Consider the following 25,731-nt stretch of genomic DNA (forward strand, 5'->3'; position numbering starts at 1 on the left):
TGATCCAGTCCAGGGCCTTCTCTTGGGTTCCGGTGTCGTGGAGGCGTGCTCTTAGTGTGCGGTGGCAGACTGTGTCGAAAGCAGCAGACAGGTCCAAGAGGATCAGGGCTGCGGTTTCTCCATTGTCGAGCATGATCCTGATGTCGTCGGTGGCGGCGATGAGGGCAGTTTCGGTGCTGTGGTTGCTGCGGAACCCTGACTGGGATGGGTCCAGCATGTTGTTCTCTTCGAAGAAGCTGGTCAGTTGTTTGTTGACGGTCTTTTCGATTACCTTCGCCGGGAACGGGAGCATTGAGATGGGTCGGAAGTTCTTGATGTCCTTGGGGTCCGCCTTGGGTTTCTTTAGTAAGGCGTTGATCTCTGCATGCTTCCAGCTCTCCGGTAAGATCACTGTCTCGAAGGAGATGTTGATGGTTTTCCGGAGGTGGGGTGTGATGGTGCTGCTGGCTTTGTTGAAAATGTGGTGTGGGCAGGGGACTTCCGGGAATCTGGAGTGGATGGTGTTCATGATCTTGATGGAGTCGTCGTTGTTGGTGTTGGTCCAGGCGAGCAGGCGGTTGGTGCGGGTGGTGGTCATGGGAGCGGGGGTGTCGGCAGTTGCCGGGGTGGTGACGGTGTCGAAGCTGTCGTAGATGTCTGACATCTTGCGATGGAAGAAGGTGGCCAGTGAGTCGCACAGGTCTTGTGATGGTGGGATGTCGTTGGTGTTGGAGCTGGGGTTGGAGGGTTCCTTCACGATGCTGAAGAGCTCTTTGCTGTTGTGTGCGTTGTTGTCTAGGCGGTCTCTGAAGGCGGTCCTTTTGGCGGATCTGATGAGTTGGTGGTGTCGGCGGGTGGCGTTCCTGTGGGCTGTGTCGCTTTCCGGTGTTCTTTCGCGGGTCAAGTTTTTTTCTAGTTTTCGGCAGGTTCGCTTGGAGGCCTGGAGGTCTTCGGTGAACCAGCTGGCTCTCTTGCTGGTGTGGGTGTTGGGGGGTCTCTTGAGCAGGGCAAGGGTGTTGGTGCAGTCGTTGATCCTTTGTTTGAGGTTGCAGGCTGCGGCGTCGGGTCGGTTGGGTCTGCGGGTGGGCTCTGGGCGAGGGCGGTGGTTAGCTGGTCCTCAGTGATCTTGCCGCAGCTGCAGCGAGGCATCTGCTGGGTGCGGTGGTGTGTGGTGGGTTTCCGGAAGGTGAAGTGGATGCAGCAGTGGTCAGTCCAGTGGAGTTCGGTGGTGCGGTCGAAGAAGACATGGGTGCTTGCTGAGAAGATGGGGTCAAGCATGTGGCCGGTGGAGTGTGTGGGTGCTGTGACGAGTTGTCTGAGTCTGAGGTTGCCGAGGTTGTCGATCAGGGTGGAGGAGTTGGCGTTGTTGTTGTTCTTGAGGTGAAGGTTCAGGTCCCCGAGGAGGATGTAGTCCGTGGAGGCAAGGGCGTGTGTGCTGACGAGGTCAGTGATGGAGTCGCTGAACTGCGGTTGGGGTCCGGGGGGTCTGTAGATGAGGGTGCCTCTGAGGGTGGTGTTGGGGTCAGTGTGGATCTGGAAGTGCAGGTGTTCGGCGGTGCTGAGGGTGTCGTCGGCGTGTGTAGAGATTTTGAGAGTGTTTCTGTGAACGATGGCAATTCCTCCTGCTATTCCGTTGGTGCGGTCCTTGCGGGTGATCTTGTAGCCTTCCAGGATGGCTATGGCAATGTCAGGTGCCGAGGAGGGGGTCAGCCAGGTCTCCGTCAGGAAGGCAACGTCTGGGGCATTGGTGTCGAGTAGGTCCCCGTGTTTGCGGGCGGAGTGGGTGTTGAGCAGGATGCATCTGAGGAAGATGGTTTTCATGTTGGGCGGGTTGGCGGGCCGGATGCTGGTGAAGCTGCAGTTCCAGCAGGAGAAGGGTCCTTGGGTGCGTTTCAGAGCGGCCTTGCAGCAGGTGCGAGATCGTCTGGCGTTGAGTGCTTGGAGAGTGCTGGGGTCGTAGCGGAAGCGGGCGTCGTGGTGTGTGCGGGGGCCAGGGTTCCTGGAGCTGGGCGCGGTCCAGGCGCGGACGGGCGCAGACGGGCTTGCCTTAAGCGTGCCATCAGTGCGCAAGCGGCGCGCCCGCTGCGAGTGCCCGCTGCAAGCGTCCGCTGCACGGCCGCGCAGTGTCCGGCATACATGGGGAGGTGGGAGGGAGGAGCAGCTGTGAGGCGGGAGCAGCGAATGGGCAGTGGGCAGACATGGGGGCGGGGCCACAGGGGGCACAGGGGAAGGGGAAACGAGTGGCACAGAAAGCAAAATGGGGCACAAAAAGAGGGGGAAACAGTGGCACAGAAGCTAAAAACGGGGCACAAAAGAGGGGGAAACAGTGGCACAGAAGCAAAAAACGGGGCACAAAAGCGGGGGAAAACAGTGGCACAGAAGCAAAAAAACGGGGCACAAAAGACGGGGAAAACAGTGGCACAGAAACAAAAAAAACGGGGCACAAAAACGGAGGATGCGCACACGTACAAGCGAGTCCTTAGCAACGGCCGCTGATGCAGGGGCACACACGCGGAGCTGTGTGGTGGGGGAGTGGCCTACCAGGAGGGTCAGGGGTCGCTCTCCTCACCGCGCAGCATCCGGCATATATGGGGAGGTGGGAGGGAGGAGCAGCTGGGAGGCGGGAGCAGCGAATGGGCAGTGGGCAGACAGGGGGGCGGGGCTGCAGGGGGCACAGCGGCAGGGGAAACGAGTGTCACAGAAAGCAAAATGAGGCACAAAAAGAGGGGAAAACAGTTGCACAGAAGCAAAAAACGGGGCACAAAAGAGGGGAAAACAGTGGCACAGAAGCAAAAAAAAAAAGGGCACAAAAACGGAGGATGAGCACACTTACGAGCGAGTCCTTAGCAGCGGCAGCTGGGTCAGGGGCACACAGGCGGAGCTGTGCGGAGGGGGTGCGACCTGCCAGGAGGGTCAGGGGTCGCTCTCCTCACCGCGCAGCGTCCGGCATATATGGGGAGGTGGGAGGGAGGAGCAACTGGGAGGCGGGAGCAGCGAATTGTGAGTGGGCAGACAGGGGTGCTGGGCCGCAGGGGGCACAGTGGCAGTGGAAACGAGTGGCACAGAAAGCAAAATGGGGCACAAAAAGAGGGGGAAACAGTGGCACAAAAGTAAAAAATGGGGCACAAAAGTGGGGGAAACAGTGGCACAGAAGCAAAAAAACGGGGCACAAAAGAGTGGGAAAACAGTGGCACAGAGGCAAAAAAACGGGGCACAAAAGAGGGGGAAAACAGTGGCACAGAAGCAAAAAAAAGGGGCACAAAAACGGAGGATGAGCACACTTACGAGCGAGTCGTTAGCAGCGGCAGCTGGGACAGGGGCACACAGGCGGAGCTGTGCGGAGGGGGAGCATCCTACCAGGAGGGTCAGGGGTCGCCCTTGAATTGCACCCTTGTGATTATTTTTTAGTGGAGTCTATACTGCACTTTTTCTTTTTGGAAGTTACACGACGTTCCTAGGAAATAATTTCTAATCTATTGTTAAGATCTATTGACAATAGGAGGTGCAGACCTGCCTGTTTTATCTACAATTCTTACAGACTGAATACATCTGTCTGATGATGTACAAATGTGTTTCTGCAGCTGTGAGACTGACGACCCTAGTGGGGAAAAAGTATTTCTGAGCTCTTTTTCTACTTGCTCAGTCACTTTAGAACAATGCACTTTTTAAATTCTGCTCATTGGGCAATTTGAATACCCTAAATGCATATATTTGCACAAGATCTACTGTGATAAAATGACTTGGTGAAGACTGTGATAAGACAAGCTCTTTCCGTACTTCCTCAGTCATTTTTGCACAATGCACTTTTACCCTGACTATGACTGGGCTAGTTGGGTTTAGAGATGGGCATTTTTATATGTTATGTGACCGAGAGTTTGAGTAGAATTTTCACTTTAACCCTTTCACTGCTCGGCCTTTCCCCCCGCTGTACTAAGCTTTTTTTTGTTTTGACTATTTGGGGTGAATATATGACGTTACTTCGAAGACCATTACTACGCATGTCTGTACTGCGATGTTTTTACATCGGAAAAACCATTACTTCGCAATTTTTTATTGCGCATGATTTCACTACGCAAATACATTGATAAATTTAATCTATTCCGTTTCTTACCACATTTTTTTCATTTCTTTCATGTAAAACTAAAAAAGCCATCCTACAGCCAAAAGAATAAGATCACCGTTGAACGAAAAAATAAAAACAAGTATACATCGTACAATGTTCAAATGAACCTATAACGTTATCAAGATATTTAAACCAAACACGATTTTAGTGATAAACTGCTGAGATCCAATACAAAAAGTAGTCAAATTTTGTTCCGAGGAACCTTTCACCTCTTTTTTTTATTTGTATAGTTAGCACTGAATTGAGTCACAGTGCTAATAGTATTTACGCACAAAACGTCACATTTACATCACTTTTTACCCTCCTCGTCCCCCCTGACAACTACCCCACACTACTTAAACACTAACATAACACTACCCTAAACCCTAAATTATTACCCCCTGCACGAACCTCCCCCTTCCCTTACTCTTTGCCCTACATTCTTACACTACCCTTCACGACCCCAACACTACCCTAAACCCCACAGCACTACACCACAGCACTACCCTTAACCCTAAATTACTACCCCCTGCACGAACTTCCCCCTTCCCCTACACTACCCTTCACGACCCCGATACTACCCGAAACACTTACCTGTCTCGCCTCATGGTCCCTCTCTTCACCTTCCAGCGCGGTTCCTCTTTTCATGTGCTTCCTGTCTTCAGATTCGCGTTATACGGAAGCGCCTCAAAAAAACACAACGAAGTAAATAGCCTGCGAAGTAACGCTAGCATGCGTACTTATAGCATGCTAAGTAATAAATGCGTAGAAACAGTCTGCGCAGTTGCCGCCGCGAAGTAAGGGTAGAATACCATTTGGGGTAGTTCACACTGAGGCCCCTGTAACGTTTTGTCCACATAAGGTATCCACGCCAAGTTTGCGTCCTTTTCTTCCAACATCATGGGGATTTTAAAGGTACCCAGGGTTTGTGGATTCCCTTGGAGGGAAATTAGCCAAAATACAGCTAATTTGTTTTGTAAAAATGGGGAAAAAGTGCTGCAGAAGAAAATGTCTGTTTTTTCCCTGCAAATGGTATCTACAAAGGGTTTGTGGCGCTAAAATCACTATCTTCCCGGCTTTCAAGGACAGGCAGACTTTTGTCAGAAAGCTAAATTTTCTCCACAGATTTTGCATTTAACTGGAACACAGCCTATTTATTCTACTTTTTGTGCTTTCAACATCCTTCCAGTTAGAGGTAGAAATGGATGTTAAACCAGTAATGGATCCTATACATTTCTGAAAAGTAGAAAAAAACTCTGTATTCAGCAATGGGTCATTTGTGTAGATCCTTCAAGGTTTTTTAATAGAAACTAACAGTTGAAAATAAGAAATATTGAAAATGAGTTGAAAAAACAGCCATTTATGCAAACAATTTTTTTTTAAAGCAATATAACGATACATCCGCAGGACCCTTCTGGTTGTGGGGATATTTAGGACTTGTAGGTTCACTAAGAACCTGAGGAACCCAGAGCCAATAACTGAGCTGCGTCTTGCAGTGGTTTTTCATTGTGTACTGAGTATATACTATATATATAGCAAGTAATTTGATAAAATATAAAGAGTAAAAAATATGTATCAAGGACACCTATGTATTTCTAAAATGGGAACAAAATATAGAGTTTGGAAGCAGTAGTTATTTGCACACCCCCGAAATTGGTACCTATCCAGCATGTGAATTATAAGACATTTTTCAAAGTGACTTATTTTTTACACAAGTCAGAAATGCATAGAAATGCATAGAAAGTCAATAGGGCTCTACAATTCTGTGTTCCCCTACGTCTCCCAAAACAAATGGTACCTCACTTGTGTGGGTAGGTCTAGTCCCTGCGACAGGAAACAGATTGAAATGCAACAAGGACATATCAAATGTTTCTAGTGAAAACTGACCCTTTTTCGCAATGTGGCTAGCTGTGGATTTTGGACAACAGCTGAGCCGGCACCTGGTAAACCTAGCAAACCTGTACATTTTTTAAAACTATTCACCAAGGGGAATCCAGGATGGGGTGACTCTTGTGCGGCTCTGACAAGGTTCTGCAACCCAGACTCCCTTGCAAACCTCAAACTGTGTAAAAAAACAAACACGTTTTCCACACATGTCTGTGATGAAAAAAGTTCTGGAATCTGCTTGGATCCACATAATTCCACCCACCCCGCATTCCCCAAAGCCTCCCAATAAAAATGGCACCTCACTTGTGTGGGTAGCCTAGTGCTCCCGACAGGAAACAGGCCAAAACGCAACGTGAACACATCACATTTTTACAGTGAAATTTGACCCTTTTTTTTGCAAAGTGCCTAGCTGTGGATTTTGAACCCTAGCGCTGCCAGCACCTAGGAAAACCTAGCAAAACTATACGTTTTGGGAAACTAGACACCCAGGGGAATCCAGGATGGGGTGGCTTGTGTGGCTCTCACTAGGTTCTGTTACCCAGAATCCCTTGCAAACCTCAAACTTTGTTGAAAAAACGCATTTTCCTCACATTTCGGTGATGGAAAGTTCTGGAATCTGCGTGGAACCACAAAATTCCACCCACCCAGCATTTCCCAAAGAAATGGTACCTCACTTGTGTGGGTAGGCCTAGTGCCCGCGGCAGGAAAAGGGCCAAAACGCAACATGGATACACCACATTTTTACAGTGAAAACTGACCCTTTTTTTGCAAAGTGCCTAGCTGTGGATTTTGAACCCTAGCTCTGCCGGCACCTAGGGAAAACTAGCAAACCTATAACTTTTTGAAAGCCAGACCCAAAGGGCAATCCAGGGTGGGGTGACATGTGTGACTCTCACAAGGTTCTGTTACCCAGAATCCCTTGCAAACATCAAACTGTACAAAAAAACACATTTCCCTAACATTTCTTTGATGGAAAGTTCTGGAATCTCCTTGGATCCACATATTTCCACGCACCTGCCTTCCACAAAGCCTCCCAATAAAAATGGCACCCCACTTGTGTGGGTAGGCCTAGTGCCCGCAACAATAAACGGGCCAAAACGCTGTGTGGACACACCGCATTTTTACTGTGTTAATAGACCATTTTTTTGCAAGGTGCCTAGCTGTGGATTTTGTACCCTAGCTCTGCCAGCACCTAGGAAAACCTAGCAAAAGTATACTTTTTTGAAAACTAGACACCCAGGGGAATCCAGGATGGGGTGACTTGTGTGGCTCTCAATAGGTTCTGTTACTCGGAATCCCTTGCAAACCTCAGACTTTGTCGAAAAAACACATTTTTCTCACTTTTCTGGGATGGAAAGTTCTGGAATCTGCGTGGATTCACAAAATTCCACCCACCCCGCATTTCCCAAATTCTCCCGATAAAAATAGTACCTGACTTGTGTTGGTAGGCCTAGAGTCCACGAGGGGAAACGCGCCAAAATGCAACGTTGACACACCATATTTTTACAGTGAAAACTGACCCTTTTTTTCCAAAGTGGCTAGGAGTCAATTGTGAACCCTAGCTCTGCCTGCACCTATGGAAATGTAGCAAAACTATACATTTTTGAAAAACAGACACCAAGGAGAATCCAGGATGGGTTGACTTGTGTGGCTCTGGCAAGGTTCTATTACCCTGAATCCCTTGCAGACCTTAAACTTTGTTCCACAAAAATAAATTTTCCTTACATTTCTGTGATGGAAAGTTCTGGAATCTGTGTGGATCCACACAATTTCTTGCACCCAGCATTCCCCAAAGTCTCCTGATAAAAATGGTACCTCACTTGTGTGGGTGCGCGGAGTGCCATCGACAGGAAACAGGCCAAAACACTATGCGGACACACCGTATTTTTACAGTGAAAATTGACCATTTATTTTCAAAGTGCCTAGCTGTGGAAATTGAATTGCTGGCATCTAGGGAACACTAGCAAACCTATTCATTTTTTAAAACAAGACACCTATGGGAATCTAGGATGGGGGACTTGTGTGGTTCTCACTAGGTTCTGTAACCCAGAATCCCTTGCAAACCTCAAACTTTGTCAAAAAATGGATTTTCCTCACATTTCTGTTATGGAAAGTTCTGGAATCTGTGTGGATCCACAAAATTCCACCTACACCGCATTTCCCAAGGACTCACGATAAAAATGGTACCTCACTTTTGTGGGTAGGCCTAATGCCTACAACAGAAAATGGGCCAAAACGCAACATGGACACACCACATTTTTACAGTGAAAAGTGACCCTTTTTTTGCAAAGTGCCTAGCTGTGGATTTTCAACCCTAGCTCTGCTGGCACCTAAGGAAACCTAGCAAATGAACACATTTTTAAAAAGCAGACACCAAGGGGAATCCAGGATGGGGTGACTTGTGTAGCTCTCACAAGGTTCTGTTACCCAGAATCCCTTGAAAACCTCAAACTTTGTCAAAAGCATTTTGTGGAAAAAGTGATTTTTACAGCTAAATTTGAAGTTTGCAGAGGCTTCTGGGTAGGAAACCTTTAGGGGATCCAAGCAAGACGTTCCTTCCTGGACTCCCCAGGGTGTCTAGTTTCCAGAAATGTGTGAGTTTGGTAGGTTTCTCCAGATGGCCACCGATACCGGGTCCAAAAATTCAGGTTTGCCTTGCAAAACCAGGTCGCTGTGTGATAGGTAATTTTGATGTCTCCACAATACGTTTTGGGCCCTTGCGTGTTGCGGGTACTTGGCCCACCCACACAACTGAGGTACCATTTTTATCAGGAGACCTGGGGGAACGCTGGGTAGTAAGAAATTTGTGTCCACCCAGTGCTCCCACAACTTTCACAAAGAGAAATATGAGAACATTTGATTTTTTTCAGATAAATTTGAGGTATGCAGGGGATTCTGGGTAGGAAAACATTAAGGGATCCATGCAAGCCATACTTTCCTAGACTCCCCAATGTGTCTAGTTTTCAGAAATGTGTGGGTTTGGTAGGTTTCCCTAGATGTTCGTCGTACCCGGGGCCAAAAACCCAGGTGCCCTCCCTTGTAAAACCAGGTCGTTTTGTTATAGGTCATTTTGAAGTCTTCACAATATGTTTTAGGCCCTTGCCTGTCACGGATACTTTGCCCACCCAGACAAGTGCGGTACCATTTTTTTCGGGAGACCTGGGGGAACGCTGGGTGGTAGGAAATAGTGTCAGCCCAGTGATCCTAAATCTTTCACACAGAGTGGATGAAGAACAGCTGACTGAAGCTGAACTCGGACAAGACGGAGGTCCTCATCTTCGGTCCCACCCCCTTAGCATGGGACGACTCCTGGTGGCCTACCACACTGGGAGCAGCACCGGCACCCACCGACCACGCACACAACCTGGGGGTCATCCTCAACTCAACACTCTCCATGACCAAGCAGGTCAATGTCGTCTCATCCTCCTGCTTCAACACCCTCTGCATGCTCTGCAAGATCTACAGGTCGATCCCCACCGAAACAATAAGAACGGTCACCCAGGCCCTCATCAGCAGCAGGCTGGACTACGGAAATGCCCTCTACGAGGGCACCTCGGCCAAACTCCTGAAACATCTGCAACACATACAGAACACACCTGCATACCTCGTCCTCGACATCCCTTGCCACATCACACCCCATCCAAGGGACCTGCACTGGCTCCCTGTCAACAAGAGGATCACTTTCAAGCTCCTCACCCATGCACATAAAGCACTCCACAACACCGGACCAACATACCTCAACAGACGACTCTCCTTCTACACCCCGAACCGCCAGCTCCACTCCGCCGACCTCACCCTCGCCACCGTCCCCCACATCTGAAGAACGACCACCGGCAGAAGATCGTTCTCCCACCTGGCCGCCAAGACCTGGAACATCCTCCCCATCCTTACAACAAAAGTGTCCTCTGTGAGAAATCTTTTTTTGTGTTTTTACATACACAGTCCATAATAAATAAACAAGGGGCAACAAGCGATATTAATCCAAGTCAAAATAAATAAAGACTGAAGTGTATGTCAAATTATTAGAAGATTAAAACATCTTGCTAAATGTTTGGAATATACATTACCCGAACAGGTAGATTGGATAAGCAAAGATATGTAGGGATATAATTATTAGATAAATGCATCCAACTTCATCCTTGGCTAAATTAAAAAAAAAAAACAGGGGCAATGATTCATCTGAATGAAGGTTGATCGAGATAAAAAGTAATAAAATTTAAATTCTATGGTTTAAAGGAGATATACGTGGAGATAATATAAAAAATTTAAAACAGAGTCGAACAAATTAGGTCGATTAAGCTCGTGTTTCTGGTATCATAGCCAATAAAGTTTTCTCTCGTAATTTACTAAAAGAAGGACAAAGTAAACGAAGGGCGTCATTCTAGTTACAGCTTACATTCCATCACGGGGAGACGAGAGGGGCACGTCACCCACGTGATGGAACCACGCCGGAAGAAAATATTTTAAAAACTGTGTTACCGGCAGAGTCCTTTAGACGGAATACACGATACCAAGACGGAGGTACCGACACGCCACTGGTTTGATCTAGAAACGAGGAAGGTAAGAAGGCATGAGCAAGGCACATTCCTTTTGAGTAAAGCAAGAGGTTTTAACGATAGGGGTGAGTAGGGCACTCTTATAATTGTATAAAGTTACGGTTCAAAGTACATAACTGGTTTGACGGAAAACTTTAAAACAGTGTAATTCTGTAACTTTGACATCCGCGAGGCGGAAAGCGAAACTAACCATTGTCGATATAAATTGGGTAAAATATGAGGGAGGAACAATGATGGAGAAATACTGATCAGTATAGATTTCCATTTATGGTTTCTTTTTCAGAACCGGAAATACTAAAAAAGTATACGCTAGGAATAAAAATTAACATAGAATAATCCTGTACGGCGTGCTCGCAAAAAAACAAAGAAGATCCCTAGAAGAGACAGTAAAAAGTGTTTTTAAATACAAGGTACAGATAAATATTTAAGCAATAATTCAAATCAATGGAAATAAAATAACAAGTATAACTTAAATGATAAATCTTGTGTATGCAGCTTAATATCCGACCCGAAAAGATACAGGGATTTCTGAATCAGGGCCGAATCAAATGCTCGCTTCTGGAAATATTGGACAAAGGAAATGGGAAGGTATTATTTTAAATTTAGAATAACCATGGTAAAAATGACTTGATTAAATCGCCTCAAGTAAGTTATATATTGTTTTAAATAACTTGTACATTTATATATGTGGCTTTTGTAGACACAAAGAATGAAAATGAATTTAGAAATAACAAAAAGGTCTACAGACTATTGTTTAAGCTCAGGAATAAAACAAAAGAATATAATGATTTAAGTATGTAGATATATTTGAGGACAGGATTTGGAAGTGCGTTGGTTCACTATATTGGCATAAAATATTTTTGGATGTATAGATGTGTGGTTTAACAATTGAAAAACAGCATAGAGATGGTTGTTAATTATCTGTTGTTATGATGTCACAGTGTAATATATTGATTTACATTTATAGATTTTAAAGAACGGGAGTAAGAACATTACAGTCTTGAAAAAGAAGGTTCTATGCGAAACATACCTGAAACGCGTCGACGCTTCTGATAGTAGTCACAAATCTACTTGTCTGAGTATCACCTTAGATGCATGTAATGTGTTAGGCAACAAGGTGTATGTGTTAGAAATTGATTTTTCTTGGATTGTGGCCATTAATGACAAATGTGATTGTCTGTTGAAAACTCTCGGGAAAACATATAGGCTTTTTTGCATACCCTTTTGATTATTTTATGTTTTTAACTAGGATCTAACAGTTCTTATATTGAACAGATTGCAATGTTTTTATATTGATTTGCTGAAGTCGATGATTTACCTAATTAAATGGTTTTTATTATGTAATGCTTTGAAAACATTTTTGTTTTAATAAACTCAATTGTAATTGCATTTACTATAGGTTTTTGTGCCAATATTTAGTGGACCTAACAGCTTGGATGTGGTGGGTATGATTATACTTGAGAGCGTGTGAATGAAATTAAAAGTATAAAGTTGTATGTAGAAACACAAAAAAAGATTTCTCCCAGAGGACGCTTTTGTTGTAAAGTTCTTGTTTGAACCCTAGTCCTTTGGGTTAACCGAGAGTCCCTCTCTTTTTTCTATACACCCTCCCCATCCTTCTACGGCAGACCCAGGACCTACTTACCTTCAGGAGGCTACTCAAGACCTGGCTGTTCAAGCAATAGCAGCAGCCGCCCCCCCCCCCAGCACCTTGAGACCCTCACGGGTGAGTAGTGCGCTTTACAAATGTTCGACCGCAATCCTCTGCTGATGACGTCAGATATTACATCACTGTATTTAGACACTTATTTACCCATGTCTTCTTCCATTAATCTTTAGCTATACATATATTACAAATATTTATTTTTCATAAAGACACATATGTCATCAGTGATGTAATATCTGACGTCATCAGCAGAGGATTGCGGTCGCGTGAGTTATAGTTGCCTACAGTAACTATAACGGGGGAATTTCATAGGTTTTTTACGAGTGAAATGTCCAGCTAACTATAACATGTGTGAAACCTATGGTTTTTTAAGTGAATTTGCAAGGTTTTTTAAATGCTAATTCGTAACTATATTGTGTGTGAAACCTATGGTTTTTTCAGTGAATTTGTACGGTTTTTGAAATGCTAAGTTATGTATTAATTTTTTTTTTTCAGGTTTTTCACCGTGCGCGCACCGTGAAATTATTATTATTTTTTTAAATCGCGAGGTGCGTGCACCCTGCGCGCACGGTGCGATTCGCGCACCGTGCGCGCACTGTGGGCACTCGGTGCGCGAAGCAACCACGGTTCGCTGTGCATGCCGTCCGCGCACCGTGCGCGCACCGTGCGCACCTCGCGCGATTTTTGAAAAAAAATAAATGTTTTTTTCTCCCTTGGGGGTCCTTCTGTGACCCCCTGCCCAAGGCTAGGGGGTCAGGAACTGTCCACTCTGCCCCCTTTTCACGTTCTCCTCCTTTTTTTTTCACCCCGTCAGACTGCGAGAGACACTTCCTGGTTTCGACCGATTCAAATGTTTACCGACATCTAACAACCAATCAGAATTGCGCTCGCGCGCGGCAGGGTGCGCGCACCGTGCGCGCACGGTGCGCGCGTATAGATATTGTTATGCTTTTAAATGCTATTTTCTAACCGGCGCCAAAGTTATTCAAAATAGAATTTTGAGATTTCCTTAGAAACTAGGTTGTAACTATAACTATCTACTGGCGACCGCCAGTAGATAATATATATATATATATATATATATATATATATATATATATATATATATATATATATATATATATATATATATATATATCCAAAAAGCATTTCTCCCCTTCTGGACAGCTTGGGACCCACGTAGAGTGGTGCACGCACCGGCAGGGAAATCCGGTTCGTAATATCATTTACAACTCCAAAATATGTGCACTCTCAGAAACACGAACTCCGTACACTTGGGTGAAATCGCCGTTTATTCACAACGCGTTTCGCTCGACCTCGAGCTTGATCACGTGATCAAGCTCGAGGTCGAGCGAAACGCGTTGTGAATAAACGGCGATTTCACCCAAGTGTACGGAGTTCGTGTTTCTGAGAGTGCACATATTTTGGAGTTGTAAATTATATATATATATATATATATATATATATATATATATATATATATATATATATATATATATATATATAAATATATATATAAATACACATACGTACATGTACATTTCTATACAATTTTAAAATGATCAAATAAATTCAAATAAATAGATTAATTGTTTTAAAGTAAACATATATGAATTATTATGTATGTGTTTAACGTTTTAAATTACGTGCATTTATTATATTTTTTAACATTTATAGTATATTTACTTTATTATTTTTATATAAATGTAATTATTTAACATATTTAATATTTTACTATATATATATATTTTTTTTTATATATGTATATATATATAAATAAATATATATATAAATAAAATTCTATATTTTGCACAGCTATATTTTTTACATCAATATTTTTGGGGTGATATTTTTGTACTTACCTGTATAAGTATAGGGAGTCGATGTTTTTGCATTTCATATATTTTCATCAATATTTTTTACTTCTATATTTATTAGATCGATATTTTGTCAGTGAACTGTAATTTTGAAGTCTCCATTGAACGATTTGCGCCATTTCCTGTTGCAGCCACTTTGCCTACCCACACAAGTGAGGAACTATTTTTATCAGGAGACCTGGGTGAACACTGGGTGGTAGGAAATTTGTGGTGGCCCAGTGATCCCATAATTTTCCCACACAGAAAAGTGAGGAAAATTTTATTTTTTTTTAAGCTAAATTTAAGGGTTGCAGGTGATTCTGGGTAGGAACATGTTGGGGGATCCATGCAAGCCACACCTCCATGGACTCCCCTGGGTGTCTAGTTTTCAGAAATGTCTGGAATGGATGGAATACATATATCATTGGGGCAGATTAATAAACAATTGCCTTTTGATATGGACAGGCATACAACAACACCTTATGGAATTTTTCACATACTTGAACAATTATGACTGGAATTTGTCATTTACCTATCAGCATAGCCCAGAGAGCATTGTTTTTCTTGATGTGGAACTGTATATTGTAGAAACAGAATATGTAGCCGAATGTATAGAAAGAGTCCATCTTGCAATGCCTTGTTACATGCATCTAGTTGCCATCCCAAGTCTCAGATTGTGAGGAGGGAACCCAGTGCATTATGGAACTTAAAGGCCGAGCAGAAACGGCAATCTACCACACACCTGTGTCCCGTTTCTCCACCGCAGGACCGTTGGACAAACCCGGAACTGGGCGGAAGCAAACCAGGAAGTAGTGTTCACGGCCCAATGACTGGATTGAACGACCGGAAGGGGGAGGCACGGACCAATAGCTGTAAAGGGACGCAGATAAAGAAGATGGGAGGAGGAGATTACGGAGAACCCGGCGAGGAAGACGCGGAGATCCAGGAAGAAACAGAGACCCAGGAAGACGCGGAGCGCGAGGACGACCGGGAGGAAGCAGAGGACGCGTAAGAACGGTGGAGCGAGGAGTGGTGGTCGCCACCGGAGGAGGCGGAAGAGCGGCCGCAGCTCAGGAGAGTTGCGGCGGGCCGGGTGAGTCACGTTACGGGGGTGAACGGGGAGGGTGAGCGGGTGGCGGGAGAAGACGCAACGGGAGGGGAGCACCGGGGGAAAATGCCTGAATAGCTTGTGCACAAATCCTAGGTAATGTTTTGAGTTGGGGAGGGGGTTTACGAACCTCGGAATTCTCCTGTGTTTTTTTTGCACCTCGTTATCGTTTTCTTCCTACCACCGAACTCGTGCCAACACTTGGTTTTCATTCCTGTCTTAAACCGACAGTCAAACACTCCCGGAATTACTATCGTCCCTAGGTTGGGAGTTCCCATTTGACACATTTCTATCGTATCTCCCTGAAGACACAACACTACCTTATTCGGTCACTCCCGGGTGTGGTGATTGGTAAAGGTTCTGAGGCTTCATATAACCAGATAATTGACGGCTCCTTTTCTCTTCTCTCCTATGAGCCTCCGGGGAGACCCCATCGAGACCAGGGAGGAACCAGAACCATCGGCGCCAGCTTCCCAGTCCAGCGCCACCCCGAGCACCTCAAGAGCAGAACGAGGAAAGACTGAAGCCATATCTCCTGTACAAACTTATCCTGATAATAAATCTAGTATCGTCAGAACCTACATTCAGCCTCCTCGCTTGTATATCAAACCCCACCTCCCACACAGATTAACTCAATCCCCTTTGGCGAAATGGTCATTGCACAAAGAAATTGCAGCGAGGATGCGGAATTTGACAATATCCAGACTGTAGATTTCTCAAGAGGGGGTACAATGGATTCATTGTCGATAAAACAGCAAAATGTGCACGTCATCTATCACATTCTGAGACACTCAAACCCAAACAGAAACACAGGAAATCAACTAGTTCCAGTGATAAGACTTGTAACTAATTTTTATCCAAACCAGGTGACTAGCATAAAATTCTTCGCAAAAACTGACATATCGTGACTTTGAATAAGTCAGTCACCCCATTCGTGACTGAACACCCAAACTTGACATCCTGTGGCTTCCGGTTGGGAACCAAGCGTGTTCCTAAGGGACCCACCTGTAGAACCGTGCTCTGTGTGGCAGGCACCTTGGGGTGTCCGTGACAGGGTGCTGGTTTTTAACAACACACCCCATTTCCCCATAGGAGCTTGTGTTGTCATGCGGAACATGGGCTCCCGCAGGAGTCAACGGAAATCTGACCGAACAGTGTTCGCTCACATTGTAATCGGTTGGGCGGAACCGCTGTCCGGAAGTCGGTTGGTCCCAGTTCCGAGTGCTGTCGGGCAAAAAATTTCCGCACAACATCATAATCGGCCCCCAAGTGCATTAAATACCTCAACCTTCCTAAAATGTTGACAGCTCAAACCTTCCCGAAGTTTAATTGGGAAAAGTGTGTGGTATTTGTTGTATCATGTGGATTTTGGCACGTTAAACACCAAAATCCACATGTTATCCCCCAATGAATCACAAAACTCCTCTTCATTACACCCAATAAATAACATACATAATAAAATGGGGATGTCATTATTTATGAGGTGCAATAAATAGCACCTTGTTAACAACTAACAGGCATTAGTGTCTGTTCTACCCACTTTTGTATGCCAATTTTCCCATGGGCATTTTAATGGACAGGCATAACACTTTTTCCATCCACTGCGTTTTTCCCTAACATATGTCAACACACCCATGCTTTTACTTGAATTAATGTGCTCTCAATATCTGCCCAAAATGTTTCAGAAAAAGCACCTTCATATGGTAGTGTAGGGATCAATATCCTGCTTCCACTTTTCAATAGATGTCCTAAAGGACCCTCTCATGCAGTGCCCAATATGTAAACGAATAAGTGCCTGGGCTCGAGTCAGCAGGCCACTTCCACTTGCAAAGCCCATTGCCACTATTAATTACAGTAACAACATAACTAAATTAAACACTGCTCTCATGACCCTAGGAAAGACACCTTCACAGTACATGCCTCAGTAATACTTTGACATCCAATTAATCGTTATTGAACCACCTGCCCCAAATCCCAACCGATTATGAGAGAAGACTATTACCGTTGAAATAGATTTGGAGCAAACTCATCACAGTATTTCTCCAGTATATATAGTTCTTCAATGACAGGGATAGGCGACTAGAGAAATGATCCAGAAACTAAGATGAAAGTGCATCTGGGTGAAGCCAGAATCCAGATTGTTGTGGAATATCCCCAAAAAAGGCTCCAAGAGGCTCTTTTTGGACATGTTGCTAGCCTTCATGAAATGAAATGAGAGATTTTACCTCAAAGGAGAGGTTGGGAGAAGATATTGAGAGTGATTCTGTTATATCATGTTTATGGTTTGTTCCCATACTTCACTTGGTGGTTTCCCATCATTTCTCTCCCCCCTCCTCTTCCTCTACCCAATTGTACTTATTTTGGCATGATGATGTCAAGCAGTTATCAGTGAGGTGTGTGAGAAATATGGTGGTGACCAGGAAAAAGTATTAACTCCAAGCCAACATGCATGACAGGTTATTACTTTTGACACTGGTGAGAAAATCCTTCCACTGCGACAGCGGCAGTGATTGTCACCCTCAAAAGGATGGTTAAAATTAGCATTTCATTCAAAGGGAGGTGTACAGTGGTCAAAGTATATGTAGCAGAATAGGATTTAACTGGCTATGTTAGAAACACCAGAAAGATCTTGGAATCAAACTTGATTCCAATCAAGGTGATATTATGCTATTAATTGACATTGCATTTTTTAAAGTAAATTTTAATGGTGTGTTTAAGTTTTAACAAAGTAATAGATACATCATTGATGTTCATTAGTAATGAGTAACAAAGCTGGGGGGAGCTGAGAACATGACTCACCAGCAATGTCAGTCCTCTGTTCTGCTCTGATGGATACAAAGGCGGGCCATGGATGAGGAAGCAATTGCTAATCCTGGGACATCTCGCCTTGCAGCTGCTATGATGCCACTTCTGTCAGGGCCTGCTCCCAGTGGGGCACCGATCATCTGACATCTACCTAATTGCTCACTGTAGGACCCAGTAAGTCCAGTCAGGCCGCTTCAGGGAGAGCAAGTAGGTTGTCGCCCCTCCACCCTGGAGGAGGACATGTGTATGTGCTCTGCACCTCTGGACCAGTTGGGATTGAGCCATGTAGTTTGAGCCTAAAGGATGGGAATTCAAGCTTGCGGGAGCAAGGCCAAGGGTGGAGAGCATCAATCAAGGATGCCTAGCACCAAAGTTTCTGTGACTCGTCCCTGTTGAGAGGCAGTGTCCCTAAAGTGCAGGCCTCTGTTTCAGGAGAATGAGGGAGATCACTCTCTGGTCTCCACCAATGCCACCTGGTCAACAAGGGCAGAAATAAGGTGAGCAGATGCGAAGAGGAGATCACCAGCCAAAAGCAGGGTCCTCACAGTCCCAGATGCAACTGCTGTCCACATGATTGCCATGAGCCTGGTCAGTAAAGGAGGAACATTTACTGTCATATCTGTACGCATTATTGCAAGGATGACATTTGGTCAATGCTGGATTTCATTACATTACTGGGTGACAGCAGACAGCGGTTTTAAAACTCGACCGCTATGGTTGGCCTTCCTATTCACCTTATTTAGCCATCAACTTCCCATAAATGCAGGAAATGTGGTAAGAAAACGTACGTCCTATTCCACATCTAATGTATGAACCCCTTTAATTAGAGATTGACAGATTGTTGCAACAAAGGATAACTGAACCCACTGACTGTTCAGAATGATTGGCTCTAGTTGTGATAAAATCCAAATCCGGTAATTCTGACTTCCAACTGTGTTGAGCTTTGGGATCTGAATGACCAAATATGGGTGGAAAGACATCGCTTAAGAAGAATATAAGATATGCTAATTCTTGTCAATGATGCTTCTGACTTTAGCATCCTTGATTTATCCTCAGCATATCACCAAGTGGGATTCCATCCCGGTTTGTGTTTGCTGATGTCATTTATAACTCCACTTGGAACAAACAGGTATATTGAATTGCTATTTTGGCTTGTTTCAGAGGCTGCCGTTTTTCAACAGATCCTACAGAACATCTTACAAAGAATGCACAATATCCTTTCCTATCAGGACCACATCCTTATCTTTGTATCTCAGTAAAAGCTCTAAATCAATCTCTCTTACAAAAATGTAGTGTAGTTCACACAATTAACAGAGAGAAGTGCTAAATTAGTGTGAGGTCAGTTGAATATTTAGCCCACACTTATCCTGTGATGGAATTAAGACGACTCATTTGAAGCTGGTAGAAATATTGACGAAAGCTTCCAAACCGTCTGGTAGGGAAGAACTTAAGTCCTTTTTTGGACTTTCTGAGTTCTACTCAAGGTTCGTTAAAAGAATTACTGAAATAAAGTTGAACCAATGTGGGAACTTTGTAGGAAAGGAGTACCTTTTAAATGGTCACAAGAATTTCAAAATGCCTTTGTGGGTGTACACAATGACTCCCACAACAATCCGGCAGCAATGTGGTTAAATTACAAAATCGTCAGACTTGAACTGCTATTAGAACAACAGGTTTTCGACCAACATTCCTGTCAAGTAATACCCTATTATCTAGGGCTAATTCACTCTTGAGGTGTGGACAAACTGCTCCTTTGTCAAGTCAGATATGTAAGTAAGTGATGAGTGTTTTGACCCAATGGTCATTCGCATTTTATGGTTACAGGGAGAATTCTGTTATATAAACAAAGAACAAATATATCCTATTCTTCATGTGAATGCTCTTATTTTTATTTCCCTTAATCAATCCTCAAGTCGTCCTTAGGATTGTATCCTTGAATTACATCATATTCTTCATTCAGCCTTCATTGCATAAATTGCAATATCATTGTGTCAAGTTACAACAAACTCCATTGCATGATTTGTGTTCTGTAATTTCTGAAAACAGCCTGCTCATGTTTCACTTACTGAGAGGCTGTATAGCTTGGGGGTTTATCAAGGCTGAAATAATAAAGAAAGTGTCAATTTGCTTGTTTATGTATTGCAGTGTGTCCACCTCTGTGCGTGAAACGGATTTGTATTAAACATGTGATATCCGACCTGCATAACACCGAATGTGAGATTGTGAGATGTAGCAGGGAAATACAAGAAACAATTTTGTATCATGACACCCTTCCATTATGGTACCAAGCAAAGAGAAATCTTTTAAACATCTTTTAGTGTGGTTCTGGCATGCAGTCTTAATGTCACCAGATTGATCATCAGCACTAGATCTGTGTTTCTAACAACTTAAAAGTTATAAATTGACCAGGTGTCAGATTACAATAACACACACACAGCCTTGCAGCAAATGTTGATCAGATGTTGGTACTACCTTTGTTGTATTTAATAAGGGAAAGACCAATCCCACACATCCCATGTCACTTGTAATGTTATGTACATCACTTAAAGTAAGTGAGAGCTGGAAGGAACTGTATTATCTTTTTCCCCTGAAAATACAGTTCATATTAAACTGGAGGATTTACCAAGTGTACTTTTGAGGTAAAACGTCCATGGGCCATATACATATTCTCACCTTTATAGGATGGGGTAGCATACAGTTCGCACTTCTAATCTCATGTTGCACTAAGTCTCACGCCCATATGCCTGCACCTATTAATCATTGCATGTTTTGTTTTTGTGTGTGTTGTTGTACTTGTTTATAACTTATTTACACACATAATAATGTTCCCTTTTGTGTTTATCCTACCTTATAACTTTTAAGTTGCTAGCAACACAAATCTAGTGCTAATGATCATTCTGGTGACATTAAGATTGCATGCCGGTACTGCAATAAAAGATTTTAAAACGATTTCTCTTTGTTGGTACCATACCAGAAGGGTTTCACGATACAAACCTTTTTTTTGTATTTTACTACTACTTCGCCCTATCTCACGTTCGGGGCTATGTATGATGTATATCATGTGTTTAATACACATACCTTTCACACACAGAGGTGGACACACAGGAATACATGAACAAGCAAAAATCACACTTGTCTCAACATTTCAGCCTTGAGAAAGCCGCAGGTTGGACAGCCTGTCAGCAGGCAAAACACGTCAGCTGTTTTTGGCAAAGCCACAACGTAAACATGCAATGGAGTATGTTATAACTTAACACAATGATGTTATATGATGTTTTGCAATGAAGTCTGAATGAAGAATGTGATGTAATTCATGGATACAATCTAAACTATGACCTGAGGATAAAGTAAGGAAATTAAAAGCAAACACAATCACATGAGGAATAAGATATATTTGTCCTTTATTTATATAACAGAATTATCTTGAAGCCATCTAAAGCAAATGACCATTGGGTAGAAGCATTCATCACATGCAATGCTGACAGGGTAATTATGTATTCTCATGACAAGGGTCTTGAACAGGCCCAATTCGTTCCCATCATACAACAGTGTGGAGAGTATGAATAAAGATAAAAAAGGGTTTTCCTATTAATGTCAACGTGCCTGTATTGCATTGAGATTGTATTAAAGATAAAATGTATGCTATGAGACTTTGTAAATGTATTTTTCCTTAGTTTTTATTCTCCCACCATTCTCTTTTCATCACAGTCTTCTGTGTTGCTCCCCCCATTCCCTCCAAGCACTGTGCTATATATCTTTAAGAAGGGAGATGTATTATATAATTTTCGTTGTTTTTTGCCTTCTTTCACTTGGTGCTTTCAGTCAGTGATGTGTTTAGGAAAGATGCAATGACTGGAAAAGAGTGTTAAATCCAAGTTAACATATGTGACGAGTGATTACTGTTAAAAGGTTCTATTGACAGTAAGTTTTTACTGTCTCAATTGGTTCAAGTTGGATTTGGTTTATCTTGATAAGAATACATTCAGACTCAACCCTCTTTCCTAGCATCCATCAAATGGCAGCGCACATGGTAATTCAATCAGCAAACCTTTGCTCACAGTTCCTCATAGAATTTCTATGGACAGCCTGCCTTCATCTTTTCTTTCTCTCCAATGTCTGGTTCTCCACTAGGCCTGGGCGGTAAATTCCGTTCCGCTCGCGGAATTTGCGGAATTTGCGGAATTTGGGTAATTTCGTGTTCCGCGGAGAACGCGAAATTGCCCAAAATTCGGATTTCCGCGACTTCGCGAAATTCTTTGCTTGTTTGCGTTCTCAAAATGCGTGTTCACAAGATATTTCTCCCCGAGCACGCAAACAGCGATTGTGAACAGGAAAAAAGCATCGCGAACAAGCAATTCCGCGTGTTCGCGGAATTTTTGCGTGTTCACGGAGATTTTTTACCGTTTCGCGGAGATTTGCGTAACGCGATTACGCAAATTCCGCCCACCCCTATTCTCCACCCTCTGTCTTCAGCAATGAATACAATGCACTTCTACTGTCTGGAGAAACTGTACCCACCTTCTATCTTGTGCCATGTTAAACCCTGAGCCATCCAAAAACGATCCCATTTGTCCCTGCAAATATACACTACACACAGTTCCACTATTAAGTATTAACCATGCATTCACAATGTCTACACACACTGGATAAGCACAAGGAATGTCTGTGCAAGGAACACAATGTTATTTTATAGTGGAACTTGTATATGAGATTGAACAGTAGGTTGCACGCACTCCTAGAACAGGGAAAGGTTCTGCTGAGGGGTATTGCTCTTTAAAAAGCTGTACATTGCAACACTTATTAATGTCATCAAACAAGGACATGGACAGTAGTGAAGATGAGGGCTGACTTGGCACGCCTCTCTAGTTGACAGAACAGGATCTGGACCATGACTTTATCATGGACAGACCTATTCCTCAGCACACACACTATATTAACATAGTAGCTAGACCAACAAAAACTCAGGATACCAGTTCACTCATGGCATGGGTACTTTTCCTTATACCATGCAGTGGGCATTGCTATCACAATGGTAGGCCATGGGAGTAGATGATGCTCCCAATGGATTCAACAACAGAGTTTTTGTTCAACTTTGGGGGATGTTTTTTTCCAAAGCAGTGAGTTATGACACTTTAAAAAAATCCTCCTCTAATGCGATTTTCTGTTACCTGATTTTATCTTTGTTGTACCGGGATGTCTATGATACCCTACTATTGGTTCAGGAATAGGAGGCACAGATTGGTGAGGACAATAATGTCATATATAAATTTGTGATTACAATTTACCAATTTGCAATTGTATGGTGCACATTTTATTCATTTAGAAGGGCTATGTTTAATTCCTATTGAAGTTGACATGTTTTTGATTGTTGTTTAGTCTTTCTCTTAAAGGCTGCTTTATGCTGTTTTTGTTTTGTGATATTAAAGGGATGAGATGCTGCTGCCTTTAAAACACATGGTGAATATGGCAGAAGAAAAGTAAGGCTGCATGTAAAAATAAATTTGTGGACATGAGCTTATTAAGAAATGGTCAACAGTGTTATATGTTTAGAGATATACTTCTTTAGCAATATTCTTTCACACATTTCACTTCTACTTTACCCTGTACAATATATTGTAGTACCATCATGTTGTAAACTGATGGTAATGTAGAGCAGCTGTTCTTCACGGACACGGAAACTGTGACGGGCCAGACGGGGTATTCCATTGTTTAGAAAATAAATTAATATTAGCAGAATAATAAAGTATACATACATAAAAAAGAAAGATATAAAATTGTACATTTTTAAATGCTTTTTAAATGAAATTTAAAGTTGGAGTCTAATTTAAAAATTTTAAAAGAGTGATTTAGGATCTGGTAGATTACCCTGTTACAAGTGTGATGGATATCCCTTCTGCCACATTAGTGTCAGATGCATTATGGCACTTGTATTATGCAGATCCCATCTGCCAAGCTCTAAATCAGGCCCTAAGTTGGTATCCTTTGCATGAAACCTGGGAGTATTAGAAGTACCCTGGTATCCTTGTTAGAAGTACAGCAAACATAATCTAATATGTGCAGTTGGTACCCTCAACAGGAGCACTGACATACTCTGACAAAAAGACAGCATGCATGTGAAGCAAAAAAGAAGAATAGACTACTGTCAAGTATATTGCTTCGTCATTTAGAAATAAGACTTTTTTTTTTAAAAGCTCCAACCTTCCCAATAATTGAAATTTAAATTTGGATTTTTAATTTTGTTTGTTTGTGAAATAAATAAAATAGTTCTGCTGCATTTTTTCTGTATTGTTTATGCCAGGGGCCCTGGTTCCACTAGTTAATCAGTAGGGGCCACAGAATTCAAAAGGTTAAGAAGTGCTGATGATGAGTAAGACTGCAGTTTGGAAGTTCTTGTTCAGTTACCTCACGGGACCCTCCAGGCCATTCAATGACACCGCTGTTGATGGTGAGCTGCTGGCCTATTGGCGCATTAGCCTCATAGGTGCCCAGTTTCAGAAACCTGCTTGTATCATTCGAAGTCACCTGCCAGTTCATAAAATCGAGCATTCCTGGAGCATCCCCAAACTTATCAAAAAAGATCTCCTTGCCGACTGGGTTCCTCGCCCGAACATTCTTCAGGTAGTACAGAAACTGGAAAAAGAAAGAGTTTCGTTACTATCATTTAAGTAAAAACAAGTGGTGTTTCTGCTTTACTTTCTTCACTCTAAAGTAGCAATAAGGCAAACATCTTTAAAAACTATACTTCTTTAGAAACCTTGCGTGCATAAGTAACCAGTAAAAACACCAGAATCGACCAATCAGCCCTATCTTCATAAGCGAATCCCTTAAATTACTTAGCTCTACCTTTATTGGTCACTGGCAACTTACACCAAGCCACAGTAGTATTCATTCCTGCTAAGAGTTTCAGCATTTAGATGAAACCGTTTTGGCTGAGGAATAGTGCATAGAAGCATCACACCTTATTGTATGCTGACAATGCTATTGTTCTACACAATAGTAATCGTAAAGATATTGAGACAAATAAGAGTACAAACAACTTTGTTGGTATTCCAAGTAGAACGTCGCCCATCCCTCTGGGTTAGTAAGACAAGGAGGAAGTACCCAGGATCACACTGGTTTATATATCCACTACCGGTCCTCTGCTGATGACCATATCTGGGTTAGGAAGCATTTGTTAAAGTGCTGCAGGGAAAGTACAGTACAGCACTAACTTGATGGGCAGTGAAGATGTTGAGGAAGTAGCCTGGACACCAAGATCCCCTACTCCCTTCAAATTTCAGGGTGCTTTTATCAGGAATACAATATAGGTTTCTCACATATAAAGACACTGTATGCTGTTTTTGTTGATGACTTGCTAGTCTTGGTAAAAAACAAGGCATATTTTGTATTGAGGGCAATTGGTGGTGCATAACTGCCAACCGTCTCGTTTTTGCCGGGACAGTACCAGCAAGTTGGAGCCTTTCCTGGGTAATTCACTATTGCACTTTACTCAATAAGGAGAGAATTGCAGGGAATTGTGATGGAAATTTAAAACCTTGGTTCAAAGTAGCCAAATTGGAAAATTTCTCCAATGCAGCTGAATGGGAGAATTTTCCAACTCAGCTACTTTGGCAGTAAGTTTAAAATTCCCATCTCCATTACTCTGCAATTCTCTCTTAATTGAGTAGACCCTATAATCTGCACTTTGAGAAGTAGGCAGAGTTAAATTATGCGAATTATGTGGGTTAGGCAGAGTGGGTGTAGCTTTGGGGTAGTGGGTGTGGTACATTTTC

The 25,731-nt window shown here is 43.1% G+C and overlaps 1 protein-coding gene across 1 annotated transcript in view; it reads right to left on the minus strand.

Annotated features, from left to right (window-relative positions):
* LOC146811601 (extracellular calcium-sensing receptor-like) overlaps window positions 1–25,731 on the minus strand; it is a 161,184-nt gene that overhangs the window by 63,125 nt on the left and 72,328 nt on the right. The window contains exon 4 of the mRNA XM_085615079.1: window positions 24,362–24,589. Coding sequence (XP_085471205.1) covers window positions 24,362–24,589 — 228 coding nt within the window. The remainder of the gene's footprint in view (window positions 1–24,361; window positions 24,590–25,731) is intronic.

This window comes from Triturus cristatus, chromosome 7 (assembly GCF_964204655.1).
Source record: "Triturus cristatus chromosome 7, aTriCri1.1, whole genome shotgun sequence".
Taxonomy (NCBI): domain Eukaryota; kingdom Metazoa; phylum Chordata; class Amphibia; order Caudata; family Salamandridae; genus Triturus; species Triturus cristatus.